The sequence below is a fragment of the Carcharodon carcharias genome, chromosome 9 (assembly GCF_017639515.1).
Source record: "Carcharodon carcharias isolate sCarCar2 chromosome 9, sCarCar2.pri, whole genome shotgun sequence".
Classification (NCBI taxonomy): domain Eukaryota; kingdom Metazoa; phylum Chordata; class Chondrichthyes; order Lamniformes; family Lamnidae; genus Carcharodon; species Carcharodon carcharias.
Genome location: NC_054475.1, coordinates 103,778,449 through 103,797,228, shown reverse-complemented (window position 1 = coordinate 103,797,228; position 18,780 = coordinate 103,778,449). Strand labels below are relative to the sequence as shown.

Below are 18,780 nucleotides of genomic sequence, written 5' to 3'. Positions count from 1 at the left end.
AAATAGGTGGGAAAAGGAAAATCTATATAATTTATTGGAAAAAAAAGAAAAGGAAGGGGAAAACAGAAAGGGGGTGGGGATGGGGGAGGGAGCTCACAACCTAAAGTTGTTGAATTCAATATTCAGTCCGGATGGCTGTAAAGTGCCTAGTTGGAAGATGAGGTGTTGTTCCTCCAGTTTGCGTTGGGCTTCACTGGAACAATGCAGCAAGCCAAGGACAGACATGTGGGCAAGAGAGCAGGGTGGAGTGTTAAAATGGCAAGCGACAGGGAGGTTTGGTTCATTCTTGCGGACAGACCGCAGGTGTTCTGCAAAGCGGTCGCCCAGTTTACGTTTGGTCTCTCCAATGTCTCTCTTGCCCACATGTCTGTCCTTGGCTTGCTGCATTGTTCCAGTGAAGCCCAACGCAAACTGGAGGAACAACACCTCATCTTCCAACTAGGCACTTTACAGCCATCCGGACTGAATATTGAATTCAACAACTTTAGGTTGTGAGCTCCCTCCCCCATCCCCACCCCCTTTCTGTTTTCCCCTTCCTTTTCTTTTTTTTCCAATAAATTATATAGATTTTCCTTTTCCCACCTATTTCCATTATAAAAAGAGAAAAAAAAAATATTTATTTATTTATTTATTTTACATCTTTTATGCTCTCCCCACACCCACTAGAGCTATACCTTGAGTGCCCTACCATCCATTCTTAATTAGCACATTCGTTTAGATAATATCACCAACTTTAACTTTAACACCTATGTGTTCTTTTGTATTATTGTTGTTGACATCTTTTGATGATCTGCTTGTATCACTGCTTGTTTGTCCCTACAACCACACCCCCACTCCACCTTTCTCTCTCTCCCTCTCTCCGCCCCCCCCCCCACACACACACCTTAAACCAGCTTATATTTCAACTCTTTCTTGGACTCGAACTCAAGTTCTGTCGAAGGGTCATGAGGACTCGAAACGTCAACTCTTTTCTTCTCTGCCGATGCTGCCAGACCTGCTGAGTTTTTCCAGGTAATTCTGTTTTTGTTTTTGTTCCACAAATCAAAAGGCCGGCGAGAAGAAGGGTCCCCAGCAACCAGAAGGGTCATAGAGAGGGATGGGTGACGAGCGGGTGGTTAGGGAAACAGGATTGGTGGTGAGCAGGTTCGGCAGTGAGCAGGAGGTACTCTAAGTTACCATATTTCTTTTATATTTTAAAATTTATTTTATTTGAAAAGTTATTTCATTTAACAATACAGGAATTTAGCAAAGTAAGCATTTCAACTTACACGATATAACATTTTAACCTTTTTCTGATGAGGGAGGACCTACAAAATCTAACTACAGCTTTAACATTGGTTTTAATGGAAAAATATGATTTGTTTAAAGCCGTTTCACTTAAAGTTGCGATTTTCAGGAACTCAACAACTTTAAACGAGGACTCCCTGTATTTGGAAGGTACAAATCAAGGTGGGATAGAGAAACAAAGGGATGTTGGAGTGCAAATAGACTGATCACTAAAAGTTGCCCCACAGCAAGGCCAGAGGAAAAGCAAACCAAGCATTTTCAGAGGGGCAGGATTAAAAAGTAGTGAAGTACTGATGAACCCATGTAGAATCTTGGTTAGACCACACCTAGAGTACTTGTATTGCATGCAGTTCTGGACGCCATATTATGAAAAAGATGCAGAGGTATTGGGGAGGATGCAGAGAAGATTTTCAAGGATGATACCTGAAATGTGAGGTATACATCGCAGGAAAGGATGAACAGGCTGGGTCTCTTTTCTCTTAAAAAAGAAAGCTGAGGAAAGACCTAATGGAGGTCTATAAAATTATGAAAGATTTCGGTCAAGTGGATACAGAGAATGTTTCCACTTCTAGGGAAGAGCATAACCAGATGCTATCAATATAAAATAGTCACCAAGAAATCCAATAGAGAATTCAGAAGAAACTTCTTTACCCAAAGAGTGGTGAGAATGTGGAACTTGCTACCATTGGGAGTGGTTGAAGCAAATACTATAGATACATTTAAGAGTAGGCTAGACAAGCATGTGGGAGAAGACTATAGAGAGTTACTCTGATAACCTTAGATGAAAAATATGGGAGGCTCGAGTGCAGCATAAATGCTGGCATGGACAGATTAGATCGATGGCCTGTTGCTATATCCTATGTAATCCTACTAATAATTATACAAAGTGCAGCATGTAATTATACAAAGATATTTCATTGTGACAGGATTTTCTATTCTTCGCATGTCTGCTATGCATGTATATGAGAGACTGAGGCTGGGCTGATTACAATTAGCTGCTTTTTTCCTTCTAGTTTAGCAAAACTTCAGCAATCTTGGTTGATAGCAGCAATAAAATGAGTTTAAGGGAGACTGGAGAGAAGTCAGCAGCCTCAAAACTACAACTTAGACTTGCAGAGAAGGAAAAATAGGAAAATCCAGCAAACAGATGGACATGAAGTGGAGCAGCTAGCCATCTTTGTGAATGTGAGACACAGTGTGAAAGATGAGATGACATAACTAAGGAGCGAATGCAAAGACAGACACAGAAGTCCAAAATTAAACATGAATCATTACATCTTGGCATTCAGGATTCCAAACAGCACCAGAGTGGTAACTAATAATCACTGCCATTTTCAAAGTTTAACAATTTTTCTCAATTTAATGGTTTGAAAGACATAAGGATATTTGTTTGAATACCCAAACATTGTTTGGGATAATCAAAAGATTTTTATTTGTTAACAAAATAGATGTGTGCGATTCAATTTACTTAATGTCTTTGCTTTTGTTTTTCTTCCCTATTTTGAATCCAGACTAATATTGGCAGGCTTAGAAATAAATCTAATCTATCCTCTGGTTGATCCAGTTGAAGGCAAATTATAACAACACCAGCAGGATGCTTCTTATGAGAAGTAACATGCTCCCAGATCTCTGCCATTGCAAACTCATTACAGATGTGAACCACATCACAACACAGTGAGATTTACTGTTTTGTTTTTAAGAGGTTGAAGGCTGTTTAAAACACCTTTATAACATAGATAAATACATGAGCAGATAATTTCAGATCCTCAACCTTCATGTATTAGTATCTGAGTGTGAAAAGACCAGCACTTTCAGGATATTAATTCTCATCACATGGCCTACATTCCAAGTCCAGTACAACATGATCAATGTGTGGTGCATAAGACTTAACATGCTCAATATGCAAGATGTTTGTCCGCCATGGCATTTCATGGAGAGTTTCTAATAAATTCTTAATCCTTAATGCCACTGACTCTGCCCAAGCTTGCCATTCTGGATGAGTAAATGTCCTCTTTTCATAACAGGTCCCATAGTTTTTTCCAACTTCTGACTTCTTTCCTGGCCCCTTGTACCTCGAGCTGAGTATGCTTTCTTCAGCAGCACCCTTTTTAAATAAACATGTGAATGCTGGAGTTGTAGAATCATAGCTGCTCCTAGCCCTCTCAGTCCATGAGGCTGGAAGCATTGTTAAACTGTGTTGCTGATCTTTACAAGGACCTCCATCAAGATTCTTCCTGTCAAAGGGTGCATGTTGGTTCTCAGCATGCAGGCTGATATTATGATGAATGTGGAAAATTCCTCCTCTATCCTCTCTCAACAATTGGCATGCTACAGGCCATCCCTCTTCTGAACTTGGAATTAGTCCCAAATTCACTCGGTCTGCCAGGTTGCGTAGAGGGAGCTGCAAAATTTAAAGGAGTTCAATTATGGATTTATAACCAAGGAAAATTTCAAACATCTCATAATAAATGAAAATTAGAATCAAAATGAAGATCTTCATCAAGGCGCTCTAACTTACCTTACAGTAACAGACTTAGGAGCCAAAGATACCTGGGAACAAGTTGCTTTTATATTTTTATGGTTTCAGGAGACCACTAAGAGGTCTGTTGCAAAAAAAAAAGAGGTATTTATGTGGCCTCTGGTTAATTGCTGTGATCAGATTTGGGGCCATAAAATATCTTTGAATTGACTGCCTAACATTATATAGTTGCAGAACTGTATACTTGCTGAAATTATGGTACTAACAATCTGATAGTGGCTTCTGAGCAATGGGCAGAATTTCATTGGGGGGCAGACTGCTTGTCCACCCAGGAATAAAGTCGGCCAGAAGACGACTCACTCAGCACTAGCCCACCCCACAGCCAAAACATGCAGCGGCTGGGCTAAATTGGCTAACAGTGGTGTTATGAAATGGCAGGTGGTATGTGCCAGGCTGACCAAATCCACAATGGAAACTTGATACGCTATCACAATGATTTAGCAATTTGTATTTATTATGAGATTTCTGAATTGAATTCAGAAGTGATGAGTCCACTAACACCTTTAGAGATTTAAAAAATTTAATTAAAACAATAACAAAAGAAAACATGACTACAATTACATGGTTACTTAATATTATAAACGATTCCCAAAATTCCTAGTTAACCAGACTTCCACCTACACACCCCCTTTAAGTCAACAGTCCAAAATAGATTTCAAACTTATGTAGACAATCCAGCTACCACAAGTACCCACTCGACAGTGGAATTCCAAAGGCTTTTAACCACTTTGGTTACTGGCACAGCAGACTAAATGCCTAAAGGCTTTCCCCAAAGTCCGTTTCACACGGTGCAGCTTTCAGTTATTACACAGCAACTCCACACACAGCTTTCCATCCTTCTTTAAATATATTTCTTACTCTTTAATCTGTAAATCCTATTGTTCCAACATGTCTTTGGAATTTACTTTTCACATAATATAAAAAATTTTTATGTTGTCATTGTGGCCAGCACTTTTGGGAAAAATCAACCTAGTAACCTGCCTTATTTATCATGTCCTTGAAAGCCAAACACCTCTCCACTTACCTTAAAATGCAAATTTCTTAAAAAAAAATTCATTCATGGGATGTGGGCATTACTGGTTAGGCCAGCATTTATTGCCCATCTCTAATTGCCCTGTTCAGAGGGCATTTAAGAGTCAACCACATAGATGTGGATCTGGAGTCACATGTAGACCAGACCAGGTAAGGACGGCAGATTTCCTTCCCTAAAGGATATTCATGAACCAGATGGGTTTTCACAACAATCGGCAATGGTTTCATGGGGCTGAATTTTGCCCTTGATGGGTGGGCGGGCGGATCACCGCCACCGAAATGGGCCGCACCGCCATTTTGCGTGGGTGGGCCTTCGTGATGCCAGGAAGTGCTATGCCTTTCCTGTGCAAGCGGGGGGGGGGTTTGGGGGGGTAGTTTCCCCAAAGGCAAGAGTGCACTCTTTCGCGCATGTGCGTGAAAGAGCACACATCTCCCTGAGGCAAAGTGCTGCCTCAGGGAGATCGCTGAAAGGTTTTTAAACTTTAAAAATAGAAAAATAAAAGATCATAACGTGTCCCCCTCATGTGACGATGTCACACGAGATGGGACATGTTAATAAATTGCACAAAAACTTTAATAAACTTTTTAAAACCCTGCATGAAACCTCATCTCGCCGGTGGATGAAGTTTCATGTTTTCTCTATTTGCCGCCAGGGCTCCTGGCCTGCCCGCCAGCCTTAAGGGTGGACTGGCAGCTCCTTTAATTGTTTTAATTATCCTGTCAATGACTTCAATTAGCCATTGACAGGTTGGCGGGCGAACAGCTGATCATGCTGTGCCCCCGCCTTCCTGAAGATTTAAATGGGGTGCGATGACGTCGGGGATTCCCCCTGACGTCATCCCGCATCGGCGAGTGGGCCCCGCTCCCTTCTTGCCGATGGAAAATTTCAGCCCCTGGTCATCATTAGACTTTTAATTTCAGATTATGAGATTATGAGATTTCAGATTTTTATTGAATTCAAATTCCACCATCTACTGTGGTGGGATTTGAACCCACCATTACTCTCAGTGTCTGGATAACTAGTCCAGCGACAATACCACTATGCCATTGCCTCCCTGGAAACCCTATCTGCTGAGACTTTACCCTAGTTCACTCATTAGCATTTCACATGCCCTTTTACACCTAACTCTTTTGATAATTTCAACCTTGCAGTCTATTCATCTCTAATTTAATTAAATCAGCCACACAGACAGAACCACCCAAACACACACAAATATAAGCCTACTTCACAATATCCCATAATAATATTATGAAAATATGATAGTTCTGTGATAGGGAGACTTTCATCCCTCACTTAGGAGGAAGCCCTGTCCTTGGGAGCTGGCAGCGAATCTGATTGACTGGCAGCTCCATCACTCCTGACAGCACCACAACTCAGTACTGGTGCTTGCTGGGACTGCAGGATGAAGGCTGAAGATTATAGCTGCTCTGAGAAGGTAAGTCCCAGGGTTTTAGAGTGGGGAGGAATCCCAGAGCCCAGGGAGTGGGGCGGGGGATGCAGAAAGAGTGGTGACATATTGGCTTGGTGCATGTGATGCGCACAGGGAACCCCTAAATGAGGTGTCCCCCTCCCTTCCCTTCTTTGTTCATCTTCTTGAAAAAAGGCCTGCCCACAACCATTCGATTGCCCATGCCAACTGTATTATGGCATGGGCAGCATATTATTCAGGTCAATAGCCTTGCTAACAAGCCTAATTGACCTTTAATTATTCATTTGAATATGGTGGACTGCCGATTTCGGTGCCTACCCACCTTGCGTATTACAGGGGTGAGCCTGGGCATGGGCAGGAAGGCGGTGGGCTAGCCACCTGACCTATTTTACATACCTCCTGCCAAAAACCCAGTGGGGGCCTGTAAAATGCAGATCAATGGATGCAATTGCATAAACATGGCCTGGAATTCAACTCAATGGTTCAGAATCTGCCATCGCAACTCAATTGGAATAAATTATTTTGACATCAGAGTTTTGCATCTTCAAGCTATGCAGCAGGCATGATGTGCATCTGCATGATGCAATCTCAATGGTATTTAAAGGGATAATTCACAGATGGAAATTGGAGGTGTTCATGATGGTTGGTGCACATAGAGCACCCAGATTTAATGATGTATCACTAGACTGCCGTTAGAATGTCAGGAGCAGGAAGGATATACTTTTCCCAGTAACAGAAAGAAGAAACCTGCAGCTCACTTAAAAACAGTGATTGGAGATCGCTGAAGAGGCGAGCAGCAGGAGCATTTTCCCCAGCCTTGGATGCTATGTAGGAAGTGGTTTAGTGACCTAACCAGGTCATGAATAGTAAGTACGTTTGCTGCTTGAACTCCCACACCCTGCTCCTGACCTCACAACTTCCAAACCCTTTTTCATCGTCTTGCTAAGATGTTCTCCACATCCACTCAAACTTTCTGCAACACCCAGCATGCACTTTCTATGGAGCTTATCACCATCCCATTTATTCAACCATCCATCATTGTCACTCACCCCAATCCTTATGCACTGTGACACACCTATCTTAGAGTCACCCTCAGGAATACACCACATTTGTCAGATGTTTATCTGGCCTTCATTCACTAACAGCTCTGTTTTTACACCTCAGGTAGGAGAAGGGGGCACAAATACAAGTGGGAGGGATGAGACTGGAGGTGGGCTACCATGTATACACAGACACAAAGGAGGTGGCCTGAAAATAAGTAGCATGTTGTTATGATCCCCGTACAGACCGATAACTTTTAGAAAGATATTCTAATTTACAGTGACTGACTGGGAGGACCACACAAGTTTCAAGTTTTGAGCCTTTTACTATCGTGGAGGAACCCGTTTTTGAAAAAAATTGAAGGACAATGAATTTTGGACGTTCTTCCTCCTGAGTTATTTTTATAAGTTTGTAAGATTAATTCAGGGCTGTGAATATGCTATTCTTCAAAAAACCACAGGTCAACAGAGATGTCCAGTGGGAATACCTGGAGAGGGAAGAGATACTTGGTTTATCTAAATTAACAAAGAACTGCTATTGCCAGGCTAAAGACTCTTGCTGATTGGTTAAAAAAACCTGGCCTAAGAGAAGTATTCTTTGAACATCTTAGTCTTTAAAGCTCTCAGTCAGAGTGAGTGGGTGTGCCTTAGAAGCAAGCTGCAAGAAAAAGACTCTCTCTTTCCCTCTCTCTGCCCCACTTTTGTGTTGAACTTCCCTTAAAAATGTCTCAAGAGAACTCAACTGTGTTTTTGAAAGTCTGCAAAGTTGTGATAAATAAGAGTCATCAAGGACGGTTTCACCAAAAAAATTCATCTGAAGGAACTTCCAGACCTGTTGTGACCAGAATTCTGTAAGATCAACAGCATTGAGATCTTTTCAAAATTTATCCGTTTAAAAGAAACATTCCCATACTCCAGCCTCTGCAGGGACTGTGTTTTTTTTGTCCTGTTTTGTGTTGCGTGAGTGTGTAGGGGGTTCAAATATAATTTTTTTTAAAAGGGGGAAAATTGTTACACATATAAACAACAGGTTGTATGTTAACCAGTTTATTAACTTATTTTTTAAAAAGTAGTTTGTTTTATAATAAATCAATTTTTTTGTGTTTACTGATTAGAGCCTTTTTATGTTGGGAATAATGGTATCAAAGGGTAACAATTGGCCAGTTTTATGGGTAAATCAAACTTTTAAACTATTCTTATGACCTGTGGGGAAGTGATGCTAGAATTAACTGCGCGCTCTTCCCATCTTGGTCCATAACACTGTAACAAACAAACTTAAAGCAACATTGACTAAACACTATTTCAGTAAGCAACGTACACACTAAACTGCAGAAAAGTTTCTCCATTTAATATTTAAAACAACCGACAATCCGCTTCCACGGTTATACTTTACTTTTCCCTGAGTGGATACCTCATTCTCTGGAAACCGGTCAAAAGCTATTCTCAGCTTTCAATGGCTTGCTTCCTCTTTCCTTTTCCAGCTTAATAAATTCTAACATCTCAACTGACTTTCAGTGAGGTTTACCCTGGAGATTCCTCCCGTTAGCCAAAACTAGATGAACCATCCAACCTTGCTTAAATCCTCATGAACTTGGTCTTTTCAATCTGAGCGTGAGCTCCCACCCACATTCTGCATGGTGAACAATAGAGACTGGCTGCCTCTATCTCTCTGCCTCCCTCAGATTCATGTAGACTGACCTGTCTCTGTCAGGTTCAGTGATATCTTAGAAAACTCTGTAAGCCAAAACTACAATAGCTTGCTATAGAATCTTTCCCTCTCAATGCTTATCTCCATGGCAATATGAATCACACAGGCCGTGTATCCAGGTAGAAATGCTGATTACCTATTTTATAAACCCCCAACTCCATTCTATCTTGGAATTAAATAGACAGTTTAAAGCATAACCATTTATAAAGCCTGATATTCCTAACATCTCCCTGTGAGACATGGAGACGAAAAGTCTATCCACCATTAGTTATGGTGATTGTTTACAGATGTGATTATCTTGCATCTTTTTCCCAGTAAAACAACCTGGGCCCTCCTTTAACTTTTAAGAACCAAGCCACCCAAACTTGCTGTCAGGCAGAATTCAGAACAGGTCACATGACCCCCTTCCTTTAATTTAGGGTAAAATAGAGGAGAGTCCCAAAACATAACACTCTTATAAAGTTTGTATTTGTAGCAACATCTACATCTATTTCAATTAGAGATAAAGCAGCAGAGAACTTGCAGAGAGGTAGCTGGTGACAGAATCACAAATATCTCTGACACACAATGTTGACTTTATTTCATCAATGATGGAACTGTATGAAGACTGAGTATGGCAATTATCAAGATTGTGACTTTGCCACAAGTAAGTCTTTATCCCTTTGTCTTCCAAATAGACATACAGCAAATATTGCAGGACAACATAAGGAAAATTCCTCAAGAGGACCTCATTCCTTCTGAGGAGACACCATCACAGCTCACAAAGCCATGAACCAGCACAGTTACCCGCACTTCAGTGGGTCCACTTAAGACAGTTAGTTAGGTTTTCACCTGGTGATTTATACTTCACAAGTGAACACAAACAGACACTGATGGAAAGGACAGTTGTGAGGCTGCAATATTCACCAAGCTTATCCCATCTAGACACAGATACTGTACCTCAGGGGCCATCATTGACAAGGTGTAATCTACTTATCGGATACATGCAGTTGTGAAATGCACACTCTCCATAATAGCATAGAGGATGGAGGATTCCAACCTGATCACAGGTGAATTAGTGGCATAGGAAAAAGGGAGAATGATTGCCATGGAGTGTGTGGCCATCTCCATACAACTTCAGTTAAGGCTATCAAATGAGTCCATGCCATACCACAGCCATACAGGAGGTTTAAACAAGGTGACCATATCAGTGGCTTTAAACACATCAATGATCTTCACCAAGCTGGCCTGCAGCAGAATGATAGGAGTGATGTGGCGTTGACCCAGGAGATGAATGATGGTGAACAAGAACATGGAAGTGGGGACTTGACTCAAAGTGCTCCCACTTCTCATTCATTGTGTCGTTCAGCCAGTATCCAACAAGTTGCCTCATGTCCAGATGGCAAGTTCCAGGTGGTGGAGCAGACCGCAAGATTTCACCCGTTAACGTTTTACACTAGGTGAACCTTGGTATTGGGATATCCTTGGCAGCAGTTAGCATTTGGTCTGGCAATGTGTGCCCCAATTTCATCCCCCTCCTCTACGATCTTTTTCGTCCTCCTCAATCTGGAATCCTTTCTGCTGTGCAATGCTGTACACGCCCTCACTGGTGAGTACTGAAGGGTGCTTTTCGATCTATCTAGGCTCCTGAAGCACATTTTCAATATTCATATGGCTTGCTTGATGACACAACTTGTGGTCACGTGACTCTCATGCTCCTGCACCTCATTGGTAGACATGTCCTCAGAAGTGTCAGAAGCAAAACTGGAGGGGGTATATCCCTCATCTCCTATGCCACAATTTCCTTCCACCTCAAAATTCTGCCTTAACTCCAACTTCACAACAGCACCAATGCTTTTCGATGACACCAGTGTAATGCTTCCATTTCACACATGACCAATTCTGTGGCCTATGTGACTGAGATCGACAATATGTATCAAATTATTGACAACTTTGGAACTGAATATAGGATCCTTACAGGCAGCAGAGGAAGCAGACTTCTATTCCATCAGTCGGTCCTGGACTCGAGCCCAGGTCCAATTATATAAAAGAAAAGTTTGAAGCGACTCTCATCATCTCAGTTTTGAAGTTAATTACTTAATACCTTCCAGAAAACATAATGTACTTAACAGAAAACATACTGTAGGGAAATTAAAATGTCACAGTAAAACTTTTTTCTTGTTTATCTATGATATGGTGTAAAAATATTTAGCATTCTGAAATTATACCTTTTATATACTGCAAAAGAAATTTACTAAAATAATACATCGTTACACAAACACTATGGTGGGATATTAGACATTCAACAGGATAACCAGAATTAAAGGCAGAATTATTCTCATGGTTGGTGCAGTGACTTTTAAAGAAGAATGTAACTGTAAGGGTCAAATTACTGTTAAAGGAGACATAAATACTAATCATGATGGTTAAGAATAATCCTTGCATATCTTCAATTTTGATCTTTCTTTCCTCCTCTCCATCCCTAAATTCTATCAGATTTATAGCAATTCCCCATGGGTTTTAAAAGCTCAAGAAGTTCACAATTGGTCTGAAAATTTGGTCTGATACACCAACATCAGAGCTAGAAATGAATGTACTCAGGGATCCCTGCAGCTGAGTTTCACTTCAGGTTTAGACAGGAACTTAAGAAAGCATAAAACAAAAAGATACCATTGAGCCTATCAAGTCCACTCATTCATAGATCATGTATAAACTACCTATCATTTACAAATACCATTGAGCCTATTGAGTACACTCATTCATAGATCATGTATAAACTACCTATCATTTACTCTATTCCACACAACACAACTCCTCAAAGAAAATCTTCATAAAAAGTCCGAGCCCCAAAAGGCAAAAGTTCAAAATATTACGGTGGAATAATAATATAGTAATATTTATCTCATCCCCAGTAATAAACTCTGACCTGTTCACTAGACAATATTTTGTCCCTGTGCCTACTACCCCACTGTACAGAAGAATCATTTTGTCAAATTGGATTAGCCTAGCAAGTACCAATCCCTATTATTACCAATCTTATTTCAAACTAGATATTTATCCAACTGAACTACTGCCTTGGCTTCAATCTGTTTTCTTAGGTATGTGTTCTATCCTTATTGGAAGTAGGGGAAACAAAGAGTTTCTTCTGAACTCATTTCACTGATAGCTTGTTAAATTTAAATGCATGTTCTTCCATTCTGAGCTGACAGTCTTAAGTCAAATAGTCTACATACATCAACATCACCTATGCATCAGAACTTGAAAGATTGAAGGCACCTGAAAACAGTACTAGGTTTAGGCTGAATTTCTGAAAATACATTCATTAGCTTTATCTTTGGGATAAGTGATTCTTCAAGATTTATCCTGCTGTGGCCACCCAAATACAGAAAACCCTATAAGATTCAAACAGAAGGCCATCAATGAGAAATAGTGGGCATATCACACAGTACCTGCCGGTTGTCACCTTTGTGGATTCTACAACGGTGTGACACTTTGTTCAATTCCAGATTCTTTATTAGTGCAGCAACTGCATGTGGATTCCACTCGCAGGCATGAACAAATGCTGCACCCGCATGCATCAGAAATGGTAACGTAAAATAACCAATACCTGCAGAGGTAGAGTTAACCGAGGGACATTAATTTAATACAAATGTGGCTGATAATGATAATGAGACCAAATTATTAGTACACGATTCACAAAATATGACACTATTTTGATATTGCTTATATTTTTGATACTGGTATATTCCATGTATGATTTCCCTTTCTGAGTATCATAACACAGGGTTAGTTTTCAATTGAAATACTCATATCCAGAGTTCACATTACAAAAGTGACTACACTTCAGTGGCTATACTTCAAAGTACCTAATGGCTGTAAAATGCTTTTGGATGACCTGAGGTTGTGAAAGGTGCAAAAGAAATGCAAGTCTTTTATTTTGTAAAATGTCATGCTGTTGAGGGAGGTTGCTCTTCTGAGGTACTGTGAGCTGGTTTACACAGGCATTCCTGTCAGCAGTAGTATCTCGATAGAATACAAAGAAAAGGGAGATTGCCATTGGTAATGGCATATGCCACTTGTTTTGATTGTTGATTTGTATGGATCCAACCACTGAATCTCCTGCCTAGGAGTTATAAACAGAGACTCCAAAGCAACTGCACATGCATTTTTGAAGTTAAATAGGCTATTATAGAAACTGCCTGCAATATAATATAAACAGTACCAACCAAGCCAGGAACCAGCACTGCAGGACAACTTCCTGAAAGAGTTCTACAAAACAACTGCACTCCATCTAATGTTACACTTGACCTAGAAGAGGCAGTGCACAGAGAGCTTTACATTACATTATTTGCTGTGGCAACTGACTTAGAAGTGAGAGAGAGAGCAAGAGAGTGTGTGTGTGTGTGTGTGTGTGTGTGTGTTTGTGTGTGTGTGTGTTAGTGTACTAGGCACAGAATGGCATAGAATATTCCATTCTCCAATCATGACCTTCCCCATCTTCAGCACTGTCATGAAGCTATTAATGTATATATTATTGAAAAATATTTTTCTTTTAGAAGAGTTTTAGTCTGTGGGTGTGTCTTAACTGGATTAAAGCCAGCTAGTTTTGGTGCTTTGTAGTGTACTAGTTTTGAGATATAAGAAAGGTAGAATGCATTTGCATTTTGTTGAATAGAGCATTCAAGAAGTGGGGTGAAATCTGGCATCTAGCTAGCAGGGACCAAGCAATGGTTATATTATTAATAAAATTGGTACTATGAAAGGGATTTCATTGTTAGAAGAGGCTGGTGATACAATGAGAATTTACATTCAATGAGCTGTGCTAGGTATAAGGATAGCAGTTTTGTGTGTGTGGGGCAGAGGCAATGTAAGGTCAAAGCAGCTGTAAGCCTACAACTGTCTCCACAGGAACCAAAGTGAAAGGGATCTCATTTTAAGTTCATAAGGTAAAAATGCTATGCCTGGCCTGGTTAAGTCTAAGGGTTGCCTTAATGGAGATTAGTTTGGGAATTTGTTAAAAGTTATGATACTAGTAAGTTGTAGTCATGTGTATATAGTTAACTTGTGTAAATTACTTGTGTAATAAAACATTTCCTTTAGTTTAATATAAAACCTCTCATGAATTGGCAGTCTGATTCCTGAATTTAGAGTTGCATCTCAAACATACCACTTAAAAATGTAGGTTACGACAGTCGTTTAAAGTTTCCCTCTAAGATTTTTAAATAACTCAGCTTTACCGAAAGGCTGTCTCATAACAAGTGCTAAAGGAAACTGAAAATAAACAAATAAGCTAATGGAATGCACATTGTGAAACTGCATGAATTTCTTACCTAATGGGTAAGGGCAAATTGGAGAGGGGAGGATTTGCACCAAACACCAAAACATCAAAAATATATATCATATATACAATATACAAACTAAAACTTAAGGCTGTCATCTCCTGGAGTTCACATCTAACACTTGTATTTAAATAAATGTCATCAGGGACACTGCATGAGAAGATTCACTGATTGTGTGAGAGTTCAATTAACATAGTGTGCTTTAAAGTAAAATAAACTGTATCTGTACCATCTATACCAAACTGTATCTAAGCTCCCTTGAACTAAAGGGCAAAATGGAATTTTGCCAAGCAAGTGTCAATTGAACAAATTAATTGATAAAATGAATATGGTTTTCCTTCAAATTACCAGTTATGTTGCAGAAATAGAAGGTACCTTCCCTCTTTACAAACAGTAAGACATCATAGGATCATACAGCACAGACGGGGGCCATTCAGCCCATTGTTGGTCCATGCCATTAACTCTCAATGTTACCTGCATACAGGTCCACCACCACCTCCTCTGTGCAGTCAAAAAAGCTGATCCGAAGCTTCTCTGTGATATTTCCTGAGGAGAACATGCATTTGGTGACATCAAATGTGTACCTGTAAGAGAACAAGAGGCATGCTACAGTGATAGGGGTACAGCTACACCAATTATCACTTTAAGAAGCAACAACTATTTTCAGAAAAGAATATAAATGCAAAGGTCACAGCATAGTCCCGCAATCTGCCCTCAAGTACCACCACCAAAAACAGATCATGCGTTGACTTGCTTTCTCTGGGTCTGGCTGCATGAAAATGGTTCTCTAATTTGTTTAGCTAACAGTAACTTCAAAAGTGCTTCACCGAATGTGAACCAGCTTGGACGTTCTGAAGATGTGAAAATCATTAAATTTAAGTTTCTTTTTCAAACCATCCAATGAATTAAATTGTGATATGTTGGAGAGAGAACATTGTCTATATTGCAGCTGATAATATAATTCCTGGAGTTCTGAAGAAAAGTCCTTGGCCTGAAACACTGGGCCAAATCTTCCAGTCTCAGGATTGTCAGAGACCAGATGTAATACCTGAGATGCGCCTCAGGGGCTTGTGGAAGTCCGGATGCATAGACCTACGTTGGAATTGCCCGGGAAGTTTCAATTCTCCTGTTCCACAGGCTCCCCCATGAACGTCTCCAACTCCGAGTTAGGGTCAGAGACTTTGGACAGTTCCGTGGCATTTATCTCGGTAGTTACCCAGCAAATATTAGACATTAAAACTTAGTCTAACATTCCCTAATCACCACCCCGCTCCTGACTATCCTGCTAACCCCCCCGACCAGACCTGACTACCACCCACCGACCTGACTACCCTTCAACCCCCTGACCTGACCCAACAACACCTCCCGACTTGACCACCCTCACAGCCCCACCTGACTACACCCCAACCACCCGAATATCCCCTCCAACCACCTGACTACCTGCCCGACCACCCTATTACCCCCTGACCTGACCACACCTCCCTATACCTGACCCAATTATCCTACCAACCACTTGACTACCCACCCAACCTGACTACCCTCCTGATCACACAAGATTAAAACTCAGTCCTGACTACCTTCCCCAACCTGACTACCAACTCATCCACCTATCCCTTACCCAATTACCCACTTCACCCAGCCACCTCACCCATGTAGCCCTTACTCAGCTTACCCACCTATCCCACTATCCACTTACCCCTTACCCACCCAGACCCCTACCCATTTACCTATCTATCTCACCCACCTACTCATCTCACTCACCTACCCATTCACTAACATTCAAACTGGAACTTATTATTCGGCAGCTAGGTACCCTAAAATGGGGGCGTATCCTGTCTTCACCCGACTCTACTCTGCTCCGAATGAGTTCTCCAATGGACCTTGCGCTACGCTCAGAACCCAGGTTTGGAAGACCTGGCAGAAATGCGCAGCAGCGTTGAGTTACGGAAATTTACGAATGCAGCAACTATCTAAGCATGCTGCTACTGCTACTCGGAAGATCTGAGCGGTTAACTCTGTTGCTATCTCCACAGATGCTGCCAGGCCTGCTGAATATTTACAGTATTTTTTAGTTTTATTTTAATTCATGGAGTTGTCTATTCTAAATTTTATACTCGCTTATCATTCAGTGAATCAATCCACTGAGTAGCTGAGCTTTAAAGACCACCAAGATTTGGTCTCCAATTCTCAATTTGAGAGCAATAGGTATCATCTTAGTTTGAGAGCAGTAGGGGTGCCACCATTGTCCTCAGTAAATAGGTGTCAAGTGAGAATAGGATTGAGTATGCTGTGATGTCCTAGGTTGAAAGCAACATCACAACAGATAGTGAGTCTATAGAAAAGAAGATTGTTAGGAGGGAGTTTCAGAATGTGGTACCTAGATAGAGGAAAGTTTTGCTGTTAAGTAAAGAATATTGGGGACTGCACTGGAGTCCAGAACTGAAGGACAATTGGATGTTAGGCTGAGGTTGGAAGAAGTTGCAGAGGTAGAGTGGGGAAAAAGCCCCGGAGGAATTGGTAAACTGAAAAAAAATTATAGGCTCCTGTGTTTCAGAAGTAGGTAATGGATTTGCAGCCAGGAATCTACTGATTTTAACCTCCTCGCTCTTATAGTTGTGAATGGTATTAAAGCAAAACACTTCGAATACTGGAAATAAAAGCAGAGAATGCTGGAAATACTCAGCAGGTCTGTCAGCTTCTGTGGAGAAAGAAACAGAGTTAGTGCTTCAGGTCGATAAGCCATTAGCCTGAAATATCAACTCGGTTTTTCCCTCCACAGATTCTGCTGCGTATTTCCAGCATTTTCTGTTTTTAATATAGTCGTGAATAGTGGTAGACAATAAAACAATTGAAGGAAGAGGGTTCATTAATATCCTCATCCGCACTGATGGAGGGGCCCAGCACATTGGTGCAAAAGACAAGGCTGAAGCATTTGTGACCATCCTTAGCCATAAGTGCTGAGTGAAAGATCTGTCCCGGCCTCCTCCAGAACTAAGTAAAAATAGGAGAGGGGTGAAATATAAGCTGGTTTGGGGATTAAACCAGCTTATATTTCACCCCTCTCCTATTTTTACTTAGTTCTACTGAAGGGTCACGAGGACTCGAAATATCAACTGTAATCTTCTCCGCCGATGCTGCCAGACCTGCTGAGTTTTTCCAGGTATTTTTGTTTCTGTTTTTGTTTTAGATTTCCAGCATCCGCAGTTTTTTGTTTTCTCTTTATATTATTACAGATGCCAGTATTCAGCCAATTAGACTCACTTCATGTGATATCAGGATACTGCTATGCAAAGGCTATGGGCCCTGACAACATTCTGTCTGCAGTGCTGAAACCTTGTGCTCCTGAATTAGCTGTGCCCAGCCAGTACAGCACTGGCATTTACCCAACAAAGTGAAAAACTGTATATCCTGTCCAGAAAAAACAGGACAAATCTAATCCAGCCATTTAGTGTCCTATCAACCTACTCTCAATCATCACTAAGGTGATGGAAGATGTTGTTGACAGTGTGTCAAGCAGCATTTATTCACTGCTCACTGATCCTCACTTTAAGTTTAGCCAGGACCTCAAAACCTAATTAAAACTTTGCTACAAACATGGACAAAGAAGCTGAATTCCAGATGTAAGGTGGGAGTGGTAGCTCTTGATATCAAGGTAGCATTTGACCAGCTTTGCATCAAAAGGCCCTAGTAAGATTGAAGTGAAATGGAACTGGGGGGAAAACTCTCCATTGGCTGGAGTCATACCTAGCACAAATGAAGATGGCCCTGTTTGTTGAAGCTCAGTCATCTCAGACTGAGAACATTGATGCAGGAGTTCCTCAAGGGAGTGTCCTAGGCTCAATCATCTTCAGCTGTTTCATCAATGACTTTCCCTTCAACATAAGATCAGAAGTGGGGATTTCCACTGAAGACTGCACAGTGTTCAGTTCCAGTTACAACTCCTCAAATAATGTAGCAGTCTGTGGTCACATGTAGCAAGACCTGAGCAACATCAGCCTTCAACTGATAAATAGTAAGTACAATTTATGCTACAGAAGTGCTAGGCCATGATTATCTCCAACGTGAGAGTCCAACCAGCTACTTTTGACATTCAACCATCATTGAATGTCCCACCATCAACACCCTAGGAGTTACCACTGACTAGAAACCCAGCTGGACCATCCATACTGTGGCTACAAGAGGAGGTCAGAGGTTGGGAATTCTGTGGTGAGTAACTCACCTCCTGACTCCCCAATGCCTTTCTACTATCTACAAGGCACAAGTCAGGAGTGTGATGGAATACTCTGCACTTGCCTGGATACATGTAGTTCCAACAATGCTTAAGAACCTATAAACTTATTCAGCACAAAGTAGCCCGCTTGATCAGCATCCCATCCATCACCTTAAATATTTAGTCTCTCCATTTCTGGCACTCCGTGGCTATAGC

At 41.0% G+C, this 18,780-nt stretch overlaps 1 protein-coding gene across 4 annotated transcripts in view; it reads right to left on the bottom strand.

The window, feature by feature from the left end:
- Nucleotides 1–2,623: 2,623 nt before the first annotated feature.
- The window catches only part of trmt12 (tRNA methyltransferase 12 homolog), a 32,218-nt gene continuing 16,061 nt past the window's right edge, over nt 2,624–18,780 (bottom strand). For all 4 annotated transcript variants that reach the window (XM_041195407.1, XM_041195406.1, XM_041195408.1 and 1 more), the window contains exons 6-8: nt 14,829–14,938; nt 12,465–12,622; nt 2,624–3,688 (exon numbers count right to left, since the gene is read on the bottom strand). In XM_041195407.1, coding sequence (XP_041051341.1) covers nt 3,107–3,688; nt 12,465–12,622; nt 14,829–14,938 — 850 coding nt within the window. In that variant the 3' untranslated portion in view covers nt 2,624–3,106. The remainder of the gene's footprint in view (nt 3,689–12,464; nt 12,623–14,828; nt 14,939–18,780) is intronic.